General features: G+C 43.7%; 1 protein-coding gene across 1 annotated transcript; it reads left to right on the top strand.

Annotated features, from left to right (window-relative positions):
* Positions 1 to 11813: 11813 nt before the first annotated feature.
* ELSPBP1 (epididymal sperm binding protein 1) lies at positions 11814 to 25094 on the top strand. Its single transcript, XM_044260528.1, has 5 exons — positions 11814 to 11892; positions 18041 to 18178; positions 21385 to 21531; positions 22572 to 22730; positions 24937 to 25094. The coding sequence occupies exons 1-5, from the start codon at positions 11823 to 11825 to the stop codon at positions 25092 to 25094; spliced, it is 672 nt and encodes a 223-aa protein (XP_044116463.1). The 5' UTR covers positions 11814 to 11822.
* The last annotated feature ends 71 nt before the right edge of the window (positions 25095 to 25165 follow it).

The following is a 25165-nucleotide window of genomic DNA, read 5'->3' as shown; positions in this document are numbered from 1 at the left end:
TCCCCTGGCTTGTGTGCTCTCTCACTCACTCTCTCTCTCTCAAATAAATAAAATCTTAAAAAAAAAAAACAACAACAACCAACTTGCAATTGCTAAACTACTAAAGTTTGCCTTTACCATCCCTGTTCCATGTCAGTCACTACAGCAAGGCACGTCACCAATGTCCCATTCTGTAAATTTTTCCTCAGTCACGTTTTCCTTGTTATTAGCCATGTGAGATCCAAGAATCCCTCAGAGTGTGAATGAAGGAAACAGTTTCTCATGAGCACATCTTGCTGGCTATTTTTAATTCCTGTGATTTCTGTGAGTCTGAGTGTTGCTGAATGGGCTAAGAATCCACACATCTCATATTATCACTAAACTTCTGCACAGACATATATAATTCAGGGAAAACTTTTTGAATCATGCATTTTCTAAAGTTTTTATTTTATTTATTTATTCATTTATGTAATCTCTACACCTGACACAGGACTCGAACTCACAACCCTGAGATCAAAAGTTGTACACTCTTCCAACTGAGCCTACAAGGCACCCCCTGAATCATGTATTTTTTAGAACATTGTAACTAGGATTTGCCTGAGCAAATCTCAAAAATCTTCAACTACCAAAATTTGTTGGCCATTTACAGCAATAATCGAAAACCTTGCCTAAATTTTTAGTCTCTATAGACCTGAAAGAATGTTTTTCTCAAAATGTCTTGTAAAATCTGATGCTTTGAGGTTTGATTGGTGAGAACAAAATGTATTAGGGTCTCTCATTAAAAATCAATATTTTTATTATATCTAGAAAGAAAGATGATTGCACACGGTTACCAGCAAGAGTGCCAAAACTGTCATTATGCTTTTAATTTATGTTCATACTATTGAAAGGGTTCTGAAACAGGACTTTTTGGAAGACAGGTGGCCTATAGGGAAGAAATGTGATTCCTAAAGATTTTGTTTAACAGTATGAATGTGGAGTACTGAGCAATTATGTACACATAAACACTTATTTTCTGCTTATTCTGCCTTGTTTATAATCATTTAAATCATCCCAATATTTTACCCTAAAGGGATACAATGTTCTTCTGGAAGTTAACAATCTAACTTTCTTAATCTTCATGTAAATAAATTCCCTTATTCTATATGCCTGTTTGAAAGTTTTTTTTTAATTTAAGATTTTATTTATTTATTTGACAAAGATCACAAGTAGGCAGAGAGGCAGGCAGAGAGAGAGGAGGAAGCAGGCTCCCTGCCAAGCAGAGAGCCGGATGGGCGGCTCGATCCCAGGACCCTAAGATCATGACCTGAGCCGAAGGCAGAGGCTTTAACCCACTGAGCCAACCAGGCGCCCCTGAAAGTTTTTAACAACTAATTTTTATACAAAATTAATGACCCTCCCAAAGCTATTTTGTAACAGTAACATTGATTATGGTCACATTTTGCTCTTGTATAACAAATTAGACATCTCACTGCTGTAATCTCTACATATAAAGTACACAAGATTTTTTTGCTCCTTATGACTAGAATGCATACTAATATTTAATATTTAATATTAGTACCTAATATTTAATATCTAAATGTAAATGTTAACATGAAAAATGAATCTGAAACCATGCCTCATTAGTGTTACTGACGTTTCGCCTATTAAAACGCATTCTGTGCATATTAACAATGAAAACAGCCGACGTGGTCACAAAAATCACCGATCAAGTTGGCCATCTGTCTGTCTTCTTTGGAAAAATGAAAAGGAAAAAAAAAGTCATTGATCAAACAAACAGTTGGGGATTCCAGGGAAGATATGGGCTGAGGCAATTGGACAGTCTGGCCAAAGGTCAAAGTTGAATACACATTTTAGCCAAATAACAAGATCAAAACCAAACTTTCTGTCTAATTCACAAGATGATTCCTCCCTTTTACTTAAATTTGCATTTATCTGAACACTAATGCAATTGAGTGTTTCTTCCTCTCTTGCAAAATAATCCATTCAGCATTCATCTCCTGTTCGTTCCCTTTGCATACGTTTGTACTGGGTTCTTTGCCTTTTTCTTATGATCTGCATGAATTCCTCGAGTATGCTAGGTATTAAGGCCAAGTCAGTCCTAGACAATGCAAACACCTACCCCTGCTCCCCCACCCTCACCTGAACCTCAGGGTACCCATCTTCTCACTCCTTTTCGGGGGGATGGGAGGGTGTCCTGCAACTGAGGTCAGGCATGCCGGCTCATAGCTTAGTCCTTAGCAGCTGTGTGAGCCTGGTCCCTAACTTCCTCTTCTCTAAGACAGGGCTAATAGTGTCTGCCTGACAGGGCTTGTTGGGGGGGATTAAATAAGTTCTAGTGGGTGAAGGGCTGGCTGAGTGCCAGTTCACTGTCTTTCCCTCTGTACCTCCGAAGGGGAAGAATTGAGGAAAATTCTTCACCACAGAAGGAGGCAGGAAACTTTTCAAGGAACACTCTCTGCCTCCCCGTCCCCACTATGCCCTGTCTTGCCTTGGACGTGCCATTGGCACCCACCGTTGCCGCCACCAGTGTGTCAAGCCCTGTTATCTCTCAGTATATGGGAAGCCTGAGGAAAAGAGAGCCAGCCTTGTCCTCATGAAGGTTCCACCCTAAGCAGGAATGGATGGTACCAGGAAAGTCATTTGAAGTAAAGAGCCCTGTTGGCATCCTAGCTAAGAGGATGGTAGCTCGCTCTGTGTGTATGAGAGAGCGTGGCACTGGAAGACACCGCAGGAGGGCTCGGGGCTCCCTTTCAATTGGTGGTTCCGAGGCAGAGATGAGGTCTCTAAAGTTGTTGTTCAGCATGTATAAGGTTTCAGCCACCCAAGATGAGTACGTTCTGGACATGTGCTGTCTCTAGCTAACTAGCTAACTCGCTAACGCAGTGTCCATACCCAGCAACACTATCCTATGTACTTAACAGTTTGTTAAGAGGGAAATCTCACATTGAGTGTTCTTGCACACAAAGCAAACATAAACAAAGGGATGGGAGGGAGCTTTTGGAGGTGATGGACCTGTGGTTACCTTGATGGTTGTGATGGTTTCACAGGTGTATGCCTGTCTCCAAACTTGTCATCAGACAGGAAAAGTGTCTGGTTATATCTCAAGAGAGCTGTTAAAAAATTACAAATGCCAGTAGGTCAAGGCTGGAGGCTGGGAGACTTTATTCTTAAATAAAGCTCTCCAGTGATTCCAACTACATTCCTCTTTTATTTATTTCTTTAAAGATTTTATTTATTTATTTGACAGAGAGAGAGATCACAAGTAAGCAGAGAGGCAGGCAGAGAGAGAGGAGGAAGCAGGCTCCCCGCTGAGCAGAGAGCCCAATGCGGGGCTCGATCCCAGGACCCTGAGATCATGACCTGAGCCGAAGACAGAGGCTTTAACCCAATGAGCCACCCAGGCGCCCCTACATTCTTATTTTAAGATAAGGAGCGGTTGGGGGCGCCTGGCTGGCTCAGTCAGAGCACACGACTCTTGATCTTGGGATTGTGGGTTTGAGCACATGTTGGGTATAGAGATGACTGAAGAATAAAATCTTCAAAAACAAATAAAATAAAGCATGGTTGAGAGAGAAAGAGAGGCAGGGTGATGGACTAAGAGAAAAAAGGAAAGAGGGAGGGACAGAGCCAAATGCATGAATTTATGGACACACACACGTATATAAACACACATACAAGTGTGTACATGTATCCAGTGAGACATTCGAGTCAGAATGACATGAAGAGACCGAACAACACCCAGAGACAGAGAGAGAAAGAGGAGGGAAGAGGAGATGGGGCTTAGAGAGGGAGAAGAAAGATGGTATAGGAGAGGCTGAGAGAGTGGATCTCCACGACACAGAGCGGAGACAGAGACAGGAACTGGAAGGAGGAAGGAAGGAAGGAGGCCGCCATGTCAGAAATTGGAGACCTTAAACCTCTTATCTGGAAAGAACCCCCAAACCTGTGAGATGAGAACCTGGCACCAAAGTGACAATCACATGAGACCCCAGACTCAGCTGCTCCAAGTTCCACTTTCCTCACATATTTGCTGTATGATTTTAGCAAGTCCCTGAGCCCATCTGAGCCTCCATTTCTTCATCCTTGAAACCAAAAGGTCCTACCTGTGATCAGTGGTAATATTTGGTAAATGTCAATGGTGTCAGTCCTGAAAGATACCAAGACAGGGCTGTGGACTTCTGGCAAAATTTTCAGAATGGTAGAATGGGATTTAAAAATGAGGGAAAATGAGATGATGTGTCTCAGAGAGCGGGTGGTTTGATTTGCCCACACCTCCCTTCTCACTAGAAAATTCTAGGGCACTTGGTCTCGCATTATTCACTTAAAACCTGCCCACTTCCTTGTAGCTGCATATCCAGGAGCCCTTTCTTCTCTGTTCATTAATATTTCTGCTCCTGGGGCACCTGGGTGGCTCAGTGGGTTAAGCCTCTGCCTTCGGCTCAGGTCATGATCTCAAGGTCCTCGGATTGAGACCCGCATCGGGCTCTGCTCAGCGGGGAGCCTGCTTCCTCCCTTCTCCCTCTGCCTGCCTCTCTGCCTACTTGTGATCTCTGTCTATCCAATAAGTAAATAAAAATCTTTAAAAAAATATTTCTGCTCATGATACCAGTCCCTGCACGATCCCATTAATGTACACATGACTGAATTTTATGGGCCTCATGGATATGCATGAGCTCATCTTGGGGCATCATTAACCATGGGGCTATCCCATCCAAATTTCCCCAGTTGTAACCAGTTACAGCAAACCTTCCTTTAGGGAGCTGCAGTGTCTTCCTACAGACAGGTTGGGGCCAAAACGATCGGGCCTATCCCCAAACAACCCAGAGATTTGGGGAGCACAACCTTAAAGAGGGCTCGTGGAGACAGCTAGGGCCAAGAAGGACTTCTCTCAAAGGTACACCTCAACCTAGAAACTCGGGAGGGGTGTGAGAAGTGGGTCCTGGGGGCCCCCCCACAGCAAAGAAGGAGGGTTTAGAGTAATGCTGTCCTTTGGAGGAAATGGAACAAGAGCCATAAATATCATTGTAAATTTTATAGTGGCCACATTAAAAAACAAATAAGAACAGGTTTAGTTTATTTTAATTATATTTTTGTTGAATCATAATATTGAAAATATTATCATTCAATGTATAATCAACACCAAAAAATTTAATGAGATACTTATATGTTTCTCTTTTCCATACTTCATCTCCAGAGCCCAGTAAGTATTTTACACTTACAACACGGGGCAATGAGAACTCACCACATTTCAAGTGCTCAAGAGCCACAAGTGGCCAGTGGCCACCATACTGGATGGTGCCCTGGAGCTTTGGGAAGGAAAGTTCAGAGAAAGCGGGGAAGAGGGCCGTATGGGGCAGATTCCTTTCTCTTTTAGGCAACTCAAAGGGGTGGGTGAAGCCACCTCTGGCTGGCTTCAGACTGACTGAGCTATGTAAAGCTACGGAAGGCTATCTGTCCCCCAAGTCTGGGGAAAGGAGATGGAAGAAGAGAACTAGCCCGGACAAATTGCCTATTAAGTTCCTGGTAGTCAACTACTGTCTTCATGGTCCCATGAATCTTTGCACTGTCCCTCTAAGGTAAGGCTCACTCTCCCTGTTTTATGGAGCAGAAAGCTGAGATTCAGACATCTTTCTGAGGTCCTGTCACTGCTCCTTCCAAAGGCAATCCAAATACGTAATAGAAGGGGTGCGTGCATGTGTGTGTGTGTGTGAGGAGGTCTCACATGGAGGTTTTATTTCACACATGGAGTCATCATCTGCGACCAAGGGTGGAAGGACTCAGTGTTTTGAAGCAACATTAAAGTTCAGTGACCTTACGTCCATGAGCTCTTGTAATTCCCACATAGCTTCCATAGTTGGATTTTTATCTCCACTTAACAGATGAGAACTTGAAAACTGGAAATCAGAGAGGTCAAATGATCTTCCCAAGGCCACCCAGGAAATAAATGGGAGAGGTGGGCTATCAACCCTGGTTGGTTGAGCGCCATCTTCTTCTCATGACTCCACTGTGACATTTTGGCTCAAGAGAACCAGCAAGCTGAGGTGGTAGGCTAGGCTGCCCCCTGGTGACCCTTTTAGCACCTTAATACTACCTGGCCTTGCTGTTCCATGTTGGGTGACAGATATTGGTGCCCATGTCTCATCTCTGATTACCAAGGTCAGAAATCACATCCAGTTCCTCTTGGTAGTTGCCACTGCTCTGTATAGATGGTAGGGTTCTGGAATACTTATTCGATGGATGGATAAAAAAGTAGATGGTGGAGGAATGGATGGAAGGATGATGGATGGGTTGGTGGATGGATGGAAGGATGGATGGTGGATGGATAGATGGTTGGATGATTGGATGGGTGGATGATGGATAGATAGATGGATGGATGGAAGAATGGGTGGATGGATAGAAAGATGGATGAATGGATGGATGGAAGAATGGAAGGATGGATGGTGGATGGATAGAAGGTTGGATGATTGAATTGATGGATGACGGATAGATGGATGGATGGATGGATGGAAGGATGGATGGAGGGTGGAAGGATGGATAAAATGATATTAACAATGAAGAATATCATTAAGCAAGAAAAGCATTTCCTAGAAGGTAACATTTAAAAAAAAAGATTTTATTTACTTATTTGACACAGAGAGAGAGAGCGAGCACAAGCTGGGGAGAGGCAGAGAGAGAGGGAGAAGCAGGTTTCCTGTTGAGCAAGGAGCCCAATGTGGGGCTTGATCCCAAGATCTTGAAATCATAATTTGACCCTATGGCAGATGCTTAACCAACTGAGCTGCCCAGGTGGCCCTAGAAGGTAACATTTTCAGAAAAGCTTGGAAGATGATAAATAACAAAAAGTAAAGGAAAGAAGACTATCATAGAACATTCCCTAAATAAACTTACTTAATGAATTAATTACTAAAAGCCTAGCATGGTGAAGAGAAGACTGGCTAATACTATCATCATCATACCATTAATGGCCAACATCTACTGTGATCTTTCTCTATAGCAGGCACTGTGTTAAGTACTTTATATCTTTTATCCAACAACTCTGTGGAGTAGGTATGATTCTCATTTTGTGGTTGAGGAAGTGCCCTGCCCACCACCACTCTGCCAGCTGCCAGGGATGTATCCACACGGGCTGTGGATGTGATCCTGTGAAATGCTGGCACCAGAGGGCCCCTAGCACTGTGCTTTGCTCTGTGGGTGTTTGCTAGATCTGGTCCAACATAGCTCCTTCTGAAAATTAACATTCTAAAGCCAGACATCTATATAGATTTTATAGATTTTCAATTTCATAATTTTGAATGGCCTCATATTGTTTTATCCAGGATGCTCTCTTTTGTTTTACCAAATTTTAACCATTTGCACATTAGTGTGTGAGCATGTGTACATCCAAACACCTGTACGTGTATGTATATAATGTGTGTGTATTTGTGTATATGTGTAAGTATACACACCTGTAACATGTGTGCATGTACATATATATGGGTGCATATACATAATTATTATTTTTAATTATGAAAGTCACACACATCTATGGTAAAACATTTAAATGGAGAGTCTCACAGTTGTCCTCAGCTGCTCATTCTCACTTCTCAGAGATCCTATCAACCAAAACTATGGTGAGAATGGCAGGATGCCAACTCCAACTACCCCACGGCCCAGGACAAAAGGTCCTCTGCAACGTTTGAATGTGCCAGTGCTCAGAGAATAGCTTGGTCCTAACCTGAATGTTCCAGACGTGGGTGTCTGGCTATTATAGCTCACTTTATGGTTCAACCATTGTCTTGAACCACCCCCAAACATTTTCTATTAATATCCAAGTGTCAATCCAAGGAGACTTATTAACATTCCAGACTATCAGTTCCTATTGGCTCCTTGCATACATACAACACCTCAGATACCTAGGGGGAAGCATCCATGTAGAGAGAAGAGGAAGTGCAAAGGTCCTGAGGTGGAAGGAAGCTTGGCCTGTGCTGGAAGCAGTGGAAAGCTTAGTGTAGCTGAGGCAGATCAAGGGAGAACAAGAGTGATAAGGAATGAACTTTGAAGGGAAGGCCATGGTAGGGACTGTGGATTGTATCACAAAAGGGATGGAGAACTATGAATTAGTGGATGCCACTTGCCCCCACTTTAATCTCTCCAGTGGCTTCCATTTACATTTAGAATCTAAGGGTGGCTCTGCAGGGTCCGGCTCCATCCACCTTATCAGGCGTCTCTCAGGCCTCACTCCTCCCTGCTCAGGCATTCCAGGTGATCCTTAAATACATCTAGCTCTTTCTTACATCCTGCCTCTTTGGCCCAGAAGAGCTGCCACTGCCCCAGGCTCCCCTCACATCTACATCTCACACTTCCTGCAAGCCTGTTTCAGTGTCATCTTCTCAGAAAAGCCTCCCTTGACCTCCTGACCAGAAGTCACCTTGCCTCAGTTATTCCTTATGGCAGCCTTGGTCCTTCTCTTTCATAACCACGATCATGAGCAAGAGTTTCATGCTTGTCTCTGGTTTATTTCCTTCCTGCCTGTCTCCTTCACAGACAGCCAGCCCCACGAAGGCAGGGTCCAGGCCTGTCTCACACACAGCGTCGCTCCTCTCTGAGCTCTGCAGACTACGCATATTGCAGGCGCAGTAATATTTAAATGAATGCTTTAAAGCAAGCACCAAGAGAGGCCCAATCTGCAGCCCTGTGGATGGGACAGAGGAGAGCCTGGAGGCCAGGACATCCATGAGGGAACATGACCACTGTTTGGGGGAGAGAAGGTGAAAGCCTGACTTTGCAGGAGCAGGAGAGACAGAGAGAAGGTGCTGGTTTCAAGAGCCCTTCAGGAAGTAGAAGCTACTGGGTTTGATGATTGCTAAGACATGACACGGAGAAAGCTTTACTCTTGGGCTGACCACTTGGGAGATGGGGAAGAACACTTAGTCTGTTTGGGCTGCTGTTACAGAAATATCATACACCGGGGGACTTAGAAATAGCAGATTTCTTGTGGTTCGGTTATCTGGAAGTATAAGACCGTGGCACTGGCAGATCCAAGGTCTGGGGAAAACCCTTCGTGGTAGATAACCACCTCGTCATTGAGTCCTCGTGTGGTGGAAGGCGCAAGGGAGATCTCTAGGGTCCCTTTGACAAGGGCACTAATCCAACTCATGAAGCTTCACCCTCATGACCTCATCACTCCCAAAGACCCTACTTCCTATTGCCAACACTTGGGGGTTAGGATTCCAACCTATGAATTTGGGGGAGACATAAACATTCAGGCCATAAGAAACATAGTGCAATTAAGTGAAGTCATGTGTGTGTGGGGGTGGGGGAAAGGGATATTTGGGGCTTTATATCAGGAGCCCAGTCTTGGAATCTGAGGTGCTTGAGGGCCATCCAGATGGACATATCCAGGAGGCAGGTGAAAATATAATCTTGACACTCAGAAGTGAAATTTGCCTGGAGAGGTCTGGTATGGACGATGACGTTGGCTGATACTTCTGGTGGGCTTAGTGCACATGAGGTAAGCCTGAAGACAGCGTCACACAGCAGCTAAGAGCCCAGTTTCTGGTATTAGGTTGTCAGAATTCAGGTAGGAGCCCCACCGCTTTCAAGGTTTGTGATCCTCAGCAAGACACTTAAGTTTTCTGTGCCTCCATTTCCCCAAATGTGCAACGGAGATGATACTGGTGCCTCCCACTTTGGGGTACTATCAGGATCATAATGAATTTAGAATAGTGTATAGCACTCAGGGAGTATTATCTGTTTTTTTTTTTTTTAATAATCTCACTTAGTCATAACAAGCCTAAATGGTAGGTAAGATTAGTATCCCCATTTAAAAAAAAGTATTTTAGGGGCGCCTGGGTGGCTCAGTGGGTTAAAGCCTCTGCCTTCAGCTCAGGTCATGATCCCAGGGATCGAGCCCCCATCGGGCTCTCTGCTCAGTAGGGAGCCTGCTTCCCTTCCTCTCTCTCTGCCTGCCTCTCTGCCTACTTGTGATCTCTGTCAAATAAATAAATAAAATCTTTTTAAAAAAGTATTTTATTTATTTGATAGAGAGAGAGAGAGCATGAGCAGGAGAAGGGGCAGACTCCCCATTGAGCAGGGAGCCCGACTTTGGGCTCGATCCCATGACTCCAAGATCATGACCTGAGCCAAACACAGGCGCTTAACTGACCGAGCCACCCAGGCACCCCAGTAGCCCCATTTTTTAGGTGATGAACCTAAGGCTTGGAGAATTTAAGTAAATCTGAAGGTCACCTAGGCGGTAAATGGTAGAGTCAGGATTTCAGCCAGGACAAGCTAGCCTTCACAATCAAAGTGTGGGGGGGGTGTCCAACCCTGGAGTCTGACCCACCAGTCAGGGTTAGTCATGAGTCGGTAGGCAGTGAATGAGACATTACTCAGAATAAAGTTTGGGGCATGGTGCTGTGGTTAAAGAGAATGAGAGAAATCAGAAAATGCTCCCATATGTAGCAAAAAGCCAAGTGAAAGGGTATGTTCAGAGACCCTGGTGCTCAGACCCTGGTCCTACTGGAGGACCAGAATCAATGGCTTTGGGATTTTGTTTTCCCAACTCATCATTCAGATTTGTTTTTAAGAATTGATGCCATCTGATGTCTCCCCTGAGCTTCCCTAATCTTTGCCTTAATTATTCACGAACACAACTAACAATTGACAATGGAAACATACTTTCGTATCAGGGTCCGCCTGGACCCTCACCGCTTCCCCCAGAGCCAGGAGTTATGAACGTATGCTCTGCAGGTGAGAAGACAAAGGCCCACAGAGAGGAAGTGGTTTACTGAACTTGAGAACTCCGACGCTGGTGTAGACAGTTCTGCCATTGAACCTGAAGTCTTTCACCTACCATCTGCGGTGCTTGGGTAAGTTAGGGTTAGACTTACCCTCTGAAATCTTGATTTCGCTCTTCTGTAAACAGAGCTGGTCATGCCTGCTCATCAGGTCGTTAGAAGGTGGCATACAGCAGGCGCTCAATCCCAGGTAGCCAGCAGGAGCGGTAATAGTAACTGAAACTCGACACAAAAACAGACCACCCATTCCAACCCTGAATTGTTGTTTCTGTGGAGAACGGCACACCTATGTGTCATTAAGGAAAGGGCACAGAGGCAAATGGAGGTAGCAGAAGTTAAGGCTGAGGAGGATGGTAAATGGTGATCATTAAGGTACTTTAATATCCAGCTGGAGGTGGGTGTGAGCACGAGGAGGGTTTAAGGCTACTGTTAAGACCCCCATGATGAGTAAAGCCTTTGGAGCCACTTATATGGGCTAGAATCCTGCCATTTCCTCGCTGTGTAACCAACTAAGGCAGATCACTTGGCTTCTCTGAGCCTCAGCTTCCTCATCTGTAAAATGGGATTAAACTAGCTATCATTTCATTTCATAGTGTGTGTTGAGCGCCTAGCCTGGTGCTCAGCGAATACTACGTTTCTCCTTCCCAGCACAAGGACCCTTCCATAATGACGGTGGATATAATTTTTCTTTCCTGTAAGAGTAAATTATTCTTCACTGCCCTCTAGGGGTGGGAAATAAAATGGCACGTGTGACACCAAACCGTGGAATTAGTGGAAGAAGAAGGAACACACAGGAGCAAAATTTTTGTCTTCCTGGGGCGCTGGGTGGCTCAGTTGGTTGAGCATCTGCCTTCGGCTTGGGTCTTGATCTTGGGGTCCTGGGACCAGGCTCCATGTCAGGCTCCCTGCTCAGAGAGGAGTCGGCTTCTCCCTCTCCCTTTGCCCCTGCCCCTGCCACTTGGGCACACACACTCTCTCTTTCTCAAATAAATAAATAAAATCTTAAAAAAATTTTTTTTTCTTTTTTTCTTCCGTGAGTCCAGCAAGAAGAGGCCAGTTGAGATGAACCCATGGTCCAGTTACCTGTTGGGATGGACGACCTTTGTCCTCTACTCCTTTGAGACAAGTGGAAGTGAGTATACTGGAAAATGATGGGGAGGATTTGGAAACCAGAAAGAATGAATGGGGCCAAAGCAAAGATTGCTGGAGTCAGGTAGAGAGGAGATAATAGAGAATCACTTGCTTCTGGACTGCCTTGACCATAGATAACTGAAAATGTGGGAAGCAAGTTAAGTGGGTAGGGGCTATAATGGACATGGGCATCTTTCATGACGGTCAGCACATGGTAAGGAAGTGCAGATGTGTTAATTAAAAGGAGGGGGGCTCTAGGGGTGCCTGAGTGGCTTGGTTGGTTACACGTCCAACTCTGGATTTTAGCTCAGGTCCATGAGATCAAGCCCCGTGTCAGGCTCTGAGTTGGGCATGGAGCCTGCTTAGGATTCTCCCCCTCTTCCTTTGCCACTCCCCCACCGCTCACATGCTCAGTCTCCCTCTCTCTCTAAATAAAAGGAAGGCTGTCTGTAATTCCAATAGATTGAGTCCTCAGACTCCAACTCAGACCCGCCACTCCTTTTCTTAGATTGTGGTAAAATGCCCAGAACCTGAAATCTACTATTTCAACCATTTTGAAGCACACAGTTCAGTAGAACAGCATTGACTTTGTTGTACAACCAAGAGCCAGCACTGTTTTCAGCTTGCAAAACTAGAACTCTGTACCCGTTAAACGGCTCACACTTCCCCTCCCTCCAGCTCTGCCAACCACCGTTCTATTTTCCGTCTCCGTGAATTTGACCACTCTAGATACTTGATGAAAGTGGAATCAAATTGTACTTGTCTTATTGTGACTGGCTTGTGTCACTGAGCATAGTGTCCTCGAGATTCATCCATGTCGCAGCAGCTGTCAGAATTCCTGTTCCTTTTAAGGCTGAATGATATTTCACTGTGTGTTTGTACACACATACACATACATTTTGTTTATCCACTCATCCATTGATGGACTTGGATTGTTTCTACCTTCTGGCTGTTGTGAATAATGCTGTTATAAACATTGGGTGTTACAAGTACTTCCTTGAGTACCCACTTTAAAAAAAATTATTTACTTATTTTACAGAGAGAGAGCACAAGCCGGGAGAGCAGCAGAGAGAGGAAGAGGGAGAAGCAGGCTCTATGCTGAGCAGGGAGCCTGACACGGGGCTCAATCCCAGGACCCTGGGATCATGACTTGAGCCAAAGGCAGATGCTTAATGACTGAGCCACCCAGGCGCCCCAAGAGAACCCACTTTCAATTCTTTGGGGGATATAGCCAGAAAGGGAATTGCTGGGTCATATAGTAATTCTGTGTTTAAGTTTTTGAGGAACTGCCACACTATTTTCCAAAGCAGCTGCGTCATTTTGTATTCCCATCAACAGGGCATGAGGTTTCAAATTTTCCACATCCTTGCCAACACTTGTTTTCTGCCAAAAAAACAAAAACAAAAACAAAAACAAAAACAGTAGCCATTCTAGTGGGTGTGAGTCCATGCTCTTAATATATCTAGGAATCTAAATCAGCTCCCCAAAGATCATATGGTAAACACAGAAGCAGAACCAAGAGAGACCCTGATTATATGTAGTTCACTCAAGCTATGGTGAAACAATTCTCCACAATGAATATCCTTTTCTACCTGACAAGCCCTCTCCCTTGGATAGGCTCAAGAAACACTCCTTTTTTTTTTTTTTAAAGATTTTGTTTATTTATTTGTCAGAGAGAGAGAAAGAGAGAGCATAAGCAGAGGGAGGAGCAGGGGGAGAAGCAGGATTCCCACTCAACAGGGAGCCCGATGAGGGACTCAATTACAGGATCCTGGGATCATGGCCTGAGCTGAAGGCAGAGGTTTAACCAACTGAGCCACCCAGGCCTCCCTCAAGAAACACTCCTATTTTCATGCCCTTGGATCCCATGAAGCCCTTTTTCTTTTCTTTTTTTTAATAATATTTTTAAAGGATTTTATTTACTTGACACAGAGAGACACAGTGAGAGAGGGAACACAATCAGGGGGAGTGGGAGAGGGAGAAGCAGGCTTCCCACTGAACAGGGAGCCCGATGCAGGGCTCGATCCCAGGACCCTGGGATCATGACCTGAGTCGAAGGCAGCTGCCCAATGGCTGAACCACCCAGGTGCCCCCATGTAGTTTTTTTTCAATGATCACATTCTCTATTCCAGAGATTTCTAATATCTTTGGAATATAGGTCACTGGACAGGCACTAGAGTTCATGAAATCCCAGACTGGTATAAAAAAAAAAAGGTGTGTATTTATCAGGGTAGTGAGAATAGATCTTGAAACAGATAAACTCCAAACCATCAGCAGCTTAACATGAAACATTTTATTTCTTGTTCCTATAAAGCCCAAGGAGAGTGCATCTGGTCAGCAGGGGTCCATGCACCTTCTGCCATGGGGCTCCACCATCACCGAGGACTTTGGGGTGCTGTGTGGATTCTTTGCTTGGAGCTGATAGATAAGAACCAAGAGTGTGATAATCTTGGAAGAGAGGTTTTTTTTTGTTTTTTTTTTGTTTTTTGCCAGGAAGTGATATCTGTTACTTTCTCCCATTTCCACTGGCCTGAACTCACAGAATGCTTTGTTGCAAGGGAGTCTGGGAAATGTGGCTTTCAACAGTATGTTTGGGAGGAAGATGAAGCTGGTTTTCAATCCACAGCAGTCTCTGCCACAGGGAGATATGAGCGTTTTCCCGAGGGAAGGTCTGGCTTCTCACAAGAACTGAGGAGTCCCAAAAGGCTAAGAACCCAGAGTTCATTCAGATAGGGAACCATGCCAGATTTCCCAGTTCTTGTCTCATTCTGGTCATACCTTCCTGAGACCACCCCCACATTCCTGTGGCGAGACTTGGCACATATTTATGGTTAACTTATTCAGTACACATTTACTGAGTGATTCCCAAATGCCAGGCACCGTGCAATGGGTCAGAAACGTGGCAGTAAATAAACTTATGCCCTATACTCAGAGACCTCGCAGCGAACGGGAGTGATAGACATGGAAACAGATAACTGTATTCTTTGAATATTTGGTAAGTACATTGATAGAGATTGGCTCAGAGTATTGGAAGAGTGTGGAAGAGTATTAATCTGGACTGAACCAAGTCGTGTGGTTGAGTAATGGGGAATAAGGCTAGAAAGAAAGAAAAGAGCAGAGTGAGGGCATGAGCCAAATGCCAAAGACAAGAAAGAGCATGGAGGAAGGTCGAGGAAATGTTAATCAGACAGTGAGAACAGAGAGGTCAGCACGGCCCAGATTAGAGAGGATTTCAACCCAGTTAAGAAGATCAGACCATCTGCTGGGTTACTTTGCAGATGGCTAATAGTATCTATTATGTGTTGATTCTTACTAACAACTCCCAAGGATAATCTTAATCCTGGGTCAAGGGGGCATCTGCCTGCCCTCGCTTCACCACCAGCATCCTATGCTCTGGTGGTGTCCCTGACTGAGAATCATTGATGATGATGATGACGGTGATAGTGACAATCGCTAACATTCACTGGGTAGCACTCATGTGTTCTTCTAAGCACTTTCCAAATATTAACCGATTTCAACTTTATAAAACCAAGACCAGAAAGTTCTGAGACCCAGAGGTTGAAAGCGCAATGTGAGTTCAGGGCCTCTACTTGCGTCAACCCACCAGCGAAGCTCAAAGATTGAGGTCTGCCTTTCTACCCCCTCCCAGGACATCCCTCATCCACCCTTATGATGGCTTAGGTCAGATCATACAGGCTAAGAATCTGATCCAGAAGAGACGGGGCTACTAGGTTGAAGGTTGAAGGTAGAGAGGATGTCTTGTTCATCTCTATTGGTAATAGACTAACTATCCCCAAACGTCAGTGGCTGAACTCCGTAGAGTTCACATCAAACTCCGCTAGCACTTCGATGTGGATGTGTGGTGGGAAGCCTCTTTCGTTGAGATTCAGAGACACAGGATCCTTCTGTATCATGGCTCCTCCAGCCCCTAGAGCCTCAAGGTTCTCTTTTTTATCTGAGTTTCTCAACCTGGCCACTGTTGGCATTTGGGGCCAGTTGGCTTTGTTGTGGAACCTGTGCATGGTAAGAAGTTTAGCAACAACCCTGGCCTCTACCCAGTAGATACCAGGAGCACACCTACCAGTATCCCCTTCTCCCAGCTGTAACAACCAAAATGCCTCCAAACTTTGCCTAATGTCTTCTTCTCCATTGAGAACCATGGCTGTATATCCAGCTGACAGAAGAAAGGAGCATGGAGGTTTGCTTGGGAGCAAGGAAGTAGTGAACATCATTTCCACCCACATGAGTTGTAACTGAGTCACATAACCCCACCTAACTATAAGAAAGTCAAAAAATAGGTTCGAGCTAGGAACCCATTTAGTGAGTCTATGGAAGCTTTGTCTCACCGTGTTTGGAATAGGAACACACACACACACACACACACACACACACATGCACACACTACATAGCCCTATCAGAATGTCTTTATCATAGTAAGCCTTCGTTATATCCTTGTGGGAGGGAAAAAGAGAGGAGGAGGGAATGACAGGATGAAAGCAAAGAGAAAAGCTATGATTTTGGACTATTAGGTAAAAAATTCTAGTTCTCGTTCTAGTTCTGCTCAAAAAAAAAAAAAGGCATTAAGTTGAAATGATTCCTTATCTTACATGGGTCTTTACTTCCTTCTCCATGATGTGAAGAATTTGAGCTAGAATTTCTTTCTCTCTTTCTTTTAATTTCTTTCTTTCTTTCTCTCTATTTCTTTCTTTCAAGATATTATTTATTTATTTGACAGAGAGAGAATGAGAGAGGGAACACAAGCAGGGGGAGTGGGAGAGGGAGAAGCAGGCTTCCTGCCGAGCAGGGAACCCGATGCAGGGCTCGATCCCAGGACCCTGGGATCATGACCTGAGCCAAAGGCAGACACTTAACATCTGAGCCACCCAGGAGCCCCTAGAATAGAATTTCCTAAGATGTGTTTCAGGGAACATTATTCTCCAAAGCTATCAAGGGATTGGGGAAAAGAACAATTTAAGATACTCCATATGCCTCTTACTAATTCAGTTCTCATTTGCATACTGGCCTTTCTGATGAGTCCTGCATTAAGGAAATCTGTCTAGCTTTTTTTTTCATGTGGCATTTTCTGAACTTACATCTTCATTTTGTCAGTTCTTACTTAAGCATCTTCTTTGAGCAAGTGACTGTTCTAGTTTCCAAGGAAACACTGCATCAAAGACAAAGTCCCTGTCCTCACACTGAGGAATACAAAGGCCAAGGGTTGCATTTCTCTAACTTTCCTCATCCAAGTACCACCTCCTCAACATTTGCCATATCTTCACCCCAGCATCACTGGCTCCACCTTCTTCTTTAGATATGATCTCTTCTTCACTTTAACACCCTTATTTTATTTTTTTAAAAGATTTTTAAAAATTTATTTGAGAGAGAGGGATCACAAGTAGGCAGGCAGAGGAGGGGGGAAGCAGGCTCCCTGCTGAGCAGAGAGCCTGATATGGGGCTTGATCCCAGGACCCTGGGATTATGACCTGAGCTGAAGGCAGAGGCTTAACCCACTGAGCCACCCAGGCGCCCCAACACCCTTATTTTAAAGGATAGTTAACATCAGGTCTATAATCTATAAAAATGCTACTACTTGCCATAAATAGAAATTGCAAACAAAAATAAATACTGTGAAAGCAAAATCCTATTATTAGATTCTACTAGATGCTATTGTCCCAATACAGCTTTGAGCTTGTGTCCTGCCCTCTTTTTGTTGTTGTTAAAAGGGAGATTATTCAAAATTAGAGACATGGTAGAGAAATAGCAGCATTAAAATGAAGTTTTCTCTTTTGTCATCAGAAAGATTGAAAAGAGCACTGCAAAATGAAATTGCTTTTCAGAATTAGTTAATGTGTGTCCTTCCATTACCTACCGTGATATCATGACCTTTACCAGATGTGTTTGCTGTAATGTTGACGGTGCTCTGCTGGTCTGAGGAAAACTTTATCCTGGTTGTTTTCATGGTTTATGAGACTCCTTCCCTGTACTCTTGGTCTCAACATAAGTTGGACATGCCCTTATATGTCACAAGAAAGCTCGATGCTAAGACTCCACATGTCGCCTTCAGACCCCCCCATGGGAACCAAACCAAAACTCATCCTTGGCTCTTTGACTGTGATGAAGCCCCTCTGTTTTGTCTCTCTGTCTTTCAGATCAGAAAGATTCATGTGTCTTTCCCTTCATCTACAAGGGGTCTTCCTACTTTTCTTGCATCAAAACCAATAGCCTCTCCCCTTGGTGTGCAACCAGAGCCATTTACGATGGGCAGTGGAAGTATTGCATGGTGGATGGTGAGTAGTGCCATGCTGTCCCCTCAGGAGGCCTCTTCAAATGATGGGTCACAAAAGAGAATGTGTGGATTTGTATAATATGATCATATTTTTGCACACAAGTTATGATACGTGTTTGTGTGCCTAGAAATGCTGCAGGAGGCCAAGCACTAGATGCTAAAAATGGGGTAATGATGTTAAAAACGATAGTGTTGAAAATGGAGCTCTCTGAACCACCGTATTCTTTGTCTCTTTCTTGATTTTCTAAATTAATAAGGAAAAACAGAAACAAAGTATAAGGGATTTGAGAAGGGATTTAAGAGACTCTGTTTACTTTTTTCTCAAAGCCCAAGACATTTTTTGCAATTGTATGATTTCTATCTTTTGTGCACGAGACAAAGGGCATTTTGTTTTAACCAATATCCTATTGTTGGACATTTTAATTGTTCCTACTAGTAACCAGGTTTTGAATATTTAGAACCTACTTTTCCCTGTACCACTGTTCTTGACTCTCTTAGATCGAATTCTCCCTTTGATAATAAATATAACACCTTTTTACTATCCTGAAATAAAATTTATAAAGAACATTACCTATTCTAAATTCCTAACCTCAAAATAAATCAACATAATTCCATAACTGCAGAAGAAGATAAATAAAAAGAAGCAAAATGGTTGTAAAGTAATTAAGCACTCATGATCCTACCTAACCTACAAGATATTAGAAAGTGGCCAGACTCTTGTGCCTCCAAGCAGAATCTCTTTGATTGCAAGAGCTAAAAATGACTACAAAGAAGCCCCATTACACAGAAAAAAACAAACCAGACCTGGAAGCAGTACTATCCCTGGCTGAAAATATTGCTCAAACAATGCAAATCAGGATCAACTGGCAGAAACTGAACCTGAAAATTAGAGGTTTTTTTAAAAATTCTGGAACATGTCCCCAAACATGCACAAGATGTACAAAAGGGGACAAAACTCTGCCAGAACTGCATATACTAGACACAGTCAAGGCCCTGAGAGTAGACAACCTGCATTTGATTTAACCCCTTCAGCCATGTCACCAAGGGCTCCTATTAGATGAAGGCATCTTTTGCATCTTCTCCCTCAGATCTGGCTTCTGAATCAAGTACTGCTCTTTGAATCCATACCGGCAGGTATCTCACTCCCTGTGAATAGTGGTGGGGAAGCGGTTTTCCCTGGTCATTTCTAAGTACTGCCTCACAGGACGCTTCTCGTGAGTGGAATATGGAGATCAGAAGCAGATATCCATGGCAATCCCTAGTGACGTTAGCTTACGATATTCATATCACTTAAACATATATTACTGTGCAGATGCTTTTCTGCTCATTTGCAGGCTTCCTCAATAAGGACACTACTGTGTAAATAGAAGAACAGAGTCATCCCTAATTCTTTCCTTCCCACCCCACAGGTGACCCACCAACTAGACTTAATTTTGTCTTCAAAATAGATACTAGCTTCAGCTTCTGGGGAGCACCTGCTTTCCTCTGTTTCCATCCTTCTTGAATCACCATCAACTCTGCCCGCCAATATTTGCTAACCGTTCTTCCCAAATCCCCCTCACCTCCCTCCAATAGATTCTCCGCATATCAGTCAAAGAAACCTTTTTGGGATGTGAAGTCAGGCAAGGCTACTTCCCTGCTCATGCCCTCTGTGGCTCACCGGCACACTTAGAGGAATATCCTGACCCCCGGATAGCCAATGCAATATTGAGAAAGAAAAACAAAGCAGGAGGTATCACATGCCCTGATTTCAGGCTCTATTGCAAAACTATAGTAATAAAAACCTATGGTATTAGCATAGAAATAGACACAGGGATCAATGGAACAGAATTGAGAGTCCAGAAATAAACTAATGCATATATGGTCAATTAATTTATGACAAAGGAGCCAGGAATATGTAATGGGGAAAGGAAAATCTCTTCAACAGTGGTGTTGGGAAAATGGCATAGCCACATGCAAAAGAATGAAACTGGACCCTGTTTTACACCATACAGAAAGGTCAACTCAAAATGACTGAAGACTTGAACATAAGATGTAAAACCACAGACTTCCTACAAGAAAACATGGCAGTAATCTGTGAGACATCAGTCTTGGCAATGATTTTTTGGGTTTGACACCAAAATCAAAGGCAACAAAAGCAAAAATAAACAAGTGGGACCACATCAAACTACAAAGCTTCAGTATAGAAAAAGAAACCATCAATAAAATGAAAGGCAACCTTAGAATGGGAGAAAGTATTTGCAAAACATATATCTGATAAGAGGTTAATATCTGAAATATCCAAAAGAACTCCTACGACTCAACTGGAAGAAAGAGGAAGAAGAGGAGTGGGGAGAGTTGGAGGAAGAGAAGAAGAAGGAGGTCAAGACGAGGAGACCCCTCACCTTGGTCTGGAAAGCTCTACTTGACCTTGCCCTTCTTGTCCACATCTTCCCCTCCCTTCCTTGCCTGCTGAGCTCCAGCTACACTGACTGACATGCTTCCTGAGTATTTTGAACTCCTTCCTGTCTTTGAACTCTCACACTTTTATTCCTTCTGTCTGGACCTCAATTATCCCCAGTTTTTGCATGGTTGGCTTCTCCACATTGTGAGAACCCCTTCTCAAATGCCACCTGCTCAAAGTCTTCCTTCATCCCTTCATCTATGAAAACCCCTCCATCATTTCCAAATGACCCTGATTCCCTCACTTAGTGTGAGTAAATCCACCCGCTATAAACATAATGTTTATATTTGTATAAACATTATAAACAAATACAAATTATATTTGTAGCCCTACATTTGTGGTGGTAAATTCAATCTGTCTATGGAAGTTGCCATAAGACACCAGCACCTAGATGATATATTTGACTTCTCTGACATTTGACAATTTTTCTTTTTGGTAATGGCAGCATTCCTGGTATGTCAAGGTCTTGGCTTTATTTGTTGGTCATAAACCATCAAAATTCTTTGTCTTGACTTGATTCCTATAGGTCGTTTTCTAAGAGATTCATTTTTAAGACACAGTGAAGTATGTTGTTTGTACAGCAGGTGGTGACACCATGGTTGAGATTGGGAACTTTGTTGGGGAAGTTTTCAGGATGAAAGTACAGGAAAAGGCTTTCTTTATGAAATGAATGAATAAAATCTTTTTGGATGGAAGGATGATTAGATGACTGTCCCGTGAATGGCCAGGAAAGTGAAACCACTCATGGGCTTCTTTCTGTACAGATTATCCACGATGCATCTTCCCCTTCATCTATCGAGGAAGGTCCCATAACACCTGCATAATGGAGGGCAGCTTCTTTGGAAGGCTGTGGTGTTCTGTCACCTCCAGCTTTGATGAGAAACAGCAGTGGAAATACTGTGAAATCAATGGTGAGGCACTGGCGTAGGGATGGGGTGTTTTGTGGGGAGGAGGGGAGATAACAATGATCCTCCTGAGGGGAGGGTGGCACAGGGGAGAGCAGAAGAATGGGAGCAGTCTTCTAGGAACCAAATACCTTCTTGGAGAGTACATTAGGACAACCACAGGAGATAAGAATGTCCTGAGGCCACATTCCCCCAAGACCCCAATGTCAGCATGGAAAATCCAGTTGTCCTGAGAATAAAAACCATGGGCTCACATTGGTTTTCAAGTGTTTCTATTGCCAGAATTGCCAATAACCAGATTCACCAAGTGCTGGGCCTTTCCTTAATATTTCATCTTAATAATCTCTTCACTTCTTAATGACCTCCATTCATTCTAGAGCCCTCTCTGTATTAGACTCTGATGCATGACCTCTACATATAACCTCCCATTGAATCTTTCCATGGAAGCTTTATAAGATGCTATTTTCTTCTCTATTCAATAAATGGTTGCAGTAAAATTAAGTCCTGCCAAGGTCACACTCCTAGGTGATGTCAGAGTTAAGATTTGAATTCAAGTCCATATGGCAGTGATGTCCATGTTTCTCACTAAGTAGCGTTGCCTCCATTGAGATGAAGATTCACGTAAGGCACCTATCCATGGAGCACACTTATTCCTTCATAAAAATCTTCACTATGTTCTTCCCTTGGCTCTCAAAAAGTCCTAATCCCATAGAACACCTTAATTTATCTTTGGCCTAGCCATCCATCACTTGTGTCCTTGCCCCTACCACCCTTATCCTTAAATCTCACAATAACTCTGTTGATGAAGACTGTAGAACACAAAAGCCTTTGTTCAAGTAGACAGTAAACTGTGTAGTGGTTGACAGTTTGGGTTCTCCCTTGTATGCAAAGTGGACCTGATAACATCACCAGGAACTCCTTTGGGCATGTTCAATGTTATGTTGCCTTTCATGATATAAAACGTGGTGCCTCGTTCATGTGTGATAAATGGAAGCTCTTTTTGTTGTCTCTTCTCGTCCCTGGGACATTTCCATGATTATTTTCAGAGTATGGGGGAAATTCTTTCAGCAAGCCCTGCATCTTCCCCTCCATATACAGAAACAGCACGATCTCTGAGTGTGTTGAAAATGAAAGCAACAAACTCTGGTGCCCAACCACGGAGAACATGGATGCGGATGGGAAGTGGAGCCTCTGTGCCGACACAAGTAACCAGGGAAGGGGACTGGGTGGGCACGAGTGGGTTTCTTCATCCATCTACTCAGCATATGTTGGGAGGTGGGCATATTGGCAATGAGTAATTCAGGGTCTCTTCCTCATGGATCTGATAGGCAAAGAGCATAAACAATGCAACTGTATGACAGGCAAAGTACAGGCTGCTGAAGATCCAAGAGAAGGGAGCCAGTGTAAGATTTTCAAAATGCAAAACACCTAACTCTTGCTTATACAAACATAGAGTAAGCACATGCTAAGGGTTTTTAAAAATATATTTTATTTATTTATTTGACATACAGAGATCACAAGCAGGTAGAGAGGCAGGCAGAGAGAGAGGGGGAAGCAGGCTTCCTGCTGAGCAGAAAGCCCGATATGGGGGGCTCTATCCCAGGACCCTGAGATCATGACCTGAGCCGAAGGCAGAGGCTTTAACCCACTGAGCCACCCAGGTGTCCCTAAGGTTTAAAGAAAAATCTGGGGTGTCTGTTTGGCTCATTTGGTTAAACATCCAACCCTTGATCTCATCTCAGGTCTTGATCTTAAGGTCATGGGATCAAGCCCCACATTGGGCTCCACACTGGGCATGGAGCCTACTTAAAGAAAAAAAAAAGCTATTAATAAGGGAACTAGAAGGATGGTGAAGCTAATTCAGGGGACATTATAAGAAACATAAAGTCAGTGAAGAGAAGAATGTTGAGTGCAAGCAAGATTGTTAAGTTAGCTACCAAATCCATTAACATCTAATGGGCAATCAAACCTTTGTGGTTATCTTGTCTGCCAGACAGAAGTTACTGGCATCTCTCTGGAACAAAAATCATTCACGATGTATCAGTTTTCTACACGTTCCAGAGTTGGAGCCTCAAGCAAATGCAACAGCAGGTAGTAAGTGAGACAAAGTTCTGTTTCCCTAGAGTAGGGGTCTGTGAATCCCATCTTGCATATGGGCCACAGCTGGACCAATTTTTTTTTTGTTCCCCAACCTAAGAATAATTTTTACATTTTTTTATGATTGAAAAAAGTCTAAAGAAGGATGGTATTTTGTGACAAGCAAAAGTATGTGAAATTCGGGGACACCTGGGTGGCTCAGTTGGTTAAGTGGCTGCCTTCAGCTCAGGTCATGATCCCAGCGTCCTGGGATCGAGTCCCACATCGGGCTCCTTGCTTGGCAGGGAGTCTGCTTCTCCCTCTGTTTCTGCCTGCCTCTCTTTCAAGCTGTGCTCACTCGCTTTCTCTCCCTCTATCCCTGACAAATAAATAAATAAAATCTTTAAAAAAAAAGTATGTGAAATTCGTTACTTAGGACCCATATAAAAGAAAGAGACTGTATGAGGCACGAAGCTGAAAATACCTACCATCTGGTCCTTCTAGAAAAAGTTTGATGACACTGAGCTGGAGAATCAGGTGACTGTTAGGAACTCTTCAGACAACGCTCTAGGAGGACATGAAAAGGTCATGTGGCAATCTTTTGGTGCCATTGCATGTTTTGGATAATTTTGGTAACAAAGGAGAACAAATGTAGATTTAGTGGATGATCAGGGCAGAAGCCCTTAAGGAAGGAAAATAGAACATTTGTCTGTAAATGTAATATAACATTTCCTCACAAGGCACATCGCAGCCTGCCTGCACGTCAGGACCCTGGACATCTCTCCAGCACTGCACTGGTCAAGAGCATGAGAGTTGCACGGAAGAGGCAGGGTGCACCTTGCCGGGCTTCAGCTAAGAATGTGGGCACTATGTGTCCATACACAGCCACAGAAACCCCACCAGTACTGATTTGGGTTCCAAATAAATTTTAGCATGTGGAGAATTCACACGCTGAGGATCTGGGATTAAAGAGGAGCCCCTCTATTACGTCCTCTCCGTGCTTTCCGCTCCGCTCCCTGGTTCCCTTGGTGACATGATGTTGTCCTTGTCTCTACCCCTGCCAGGACCCCTTGTGCTTTCACTCTGTCCTTGTTCCCCATCCCACACCCCATGGAACTAAACTCAAATAGCTTCCCAGGGAAGAAAATCTCTGTGAGATTTAGGATTGGGTCAACATTTCTCTCTACTAATGGGAGCCTCTGAGCAGCACCCAAACAACACATGCAAAGGTATTGTGGACCCAATTTCGATTTTAGGGTGAGCTCTGAAGCCTAAGACTTCACCACAGTGTAAAGGTACAGGGATAACCACTGTCCTATCCCTTCTTCTCCTTAGGAATTTCCTCCTTGGTTCCTGGGTTTCCATGCCACTTCCCATTCAACTATAAAAACAAGAATTATTTTAACTGTACGAACAAAGGAACAAAGCAGAACCTTATGTGGTGTGCAACGTCTTACGACTATGACCGGGACCGCACCTGGGTGTATTGTTGATGCAAAGGTGAGATGCGTAATGTACTCTGGGGCAATGCACTAGCCTTCCAGCATGATTCACTGTGGTTCCC

This window comes from Neovison vison, chromosome 7, assembly GCF_020171115.1.
Source record: "Neovison vison isolate M4711 chromosome 7, ASM_NN_V1, whole genome shotgun sequence".
NCBI classification, from domain to species: Eukaryota; Metazoa; Chordata; class Mammalia; order Carnivora; family Mustelidae; genus Neogale; species Neogale vison.
The sequence above is the reverse complement of the archived record's forward strand: the minus strand, read 5'-3'. Positions and strand labels throughout refer to the sequence as shown.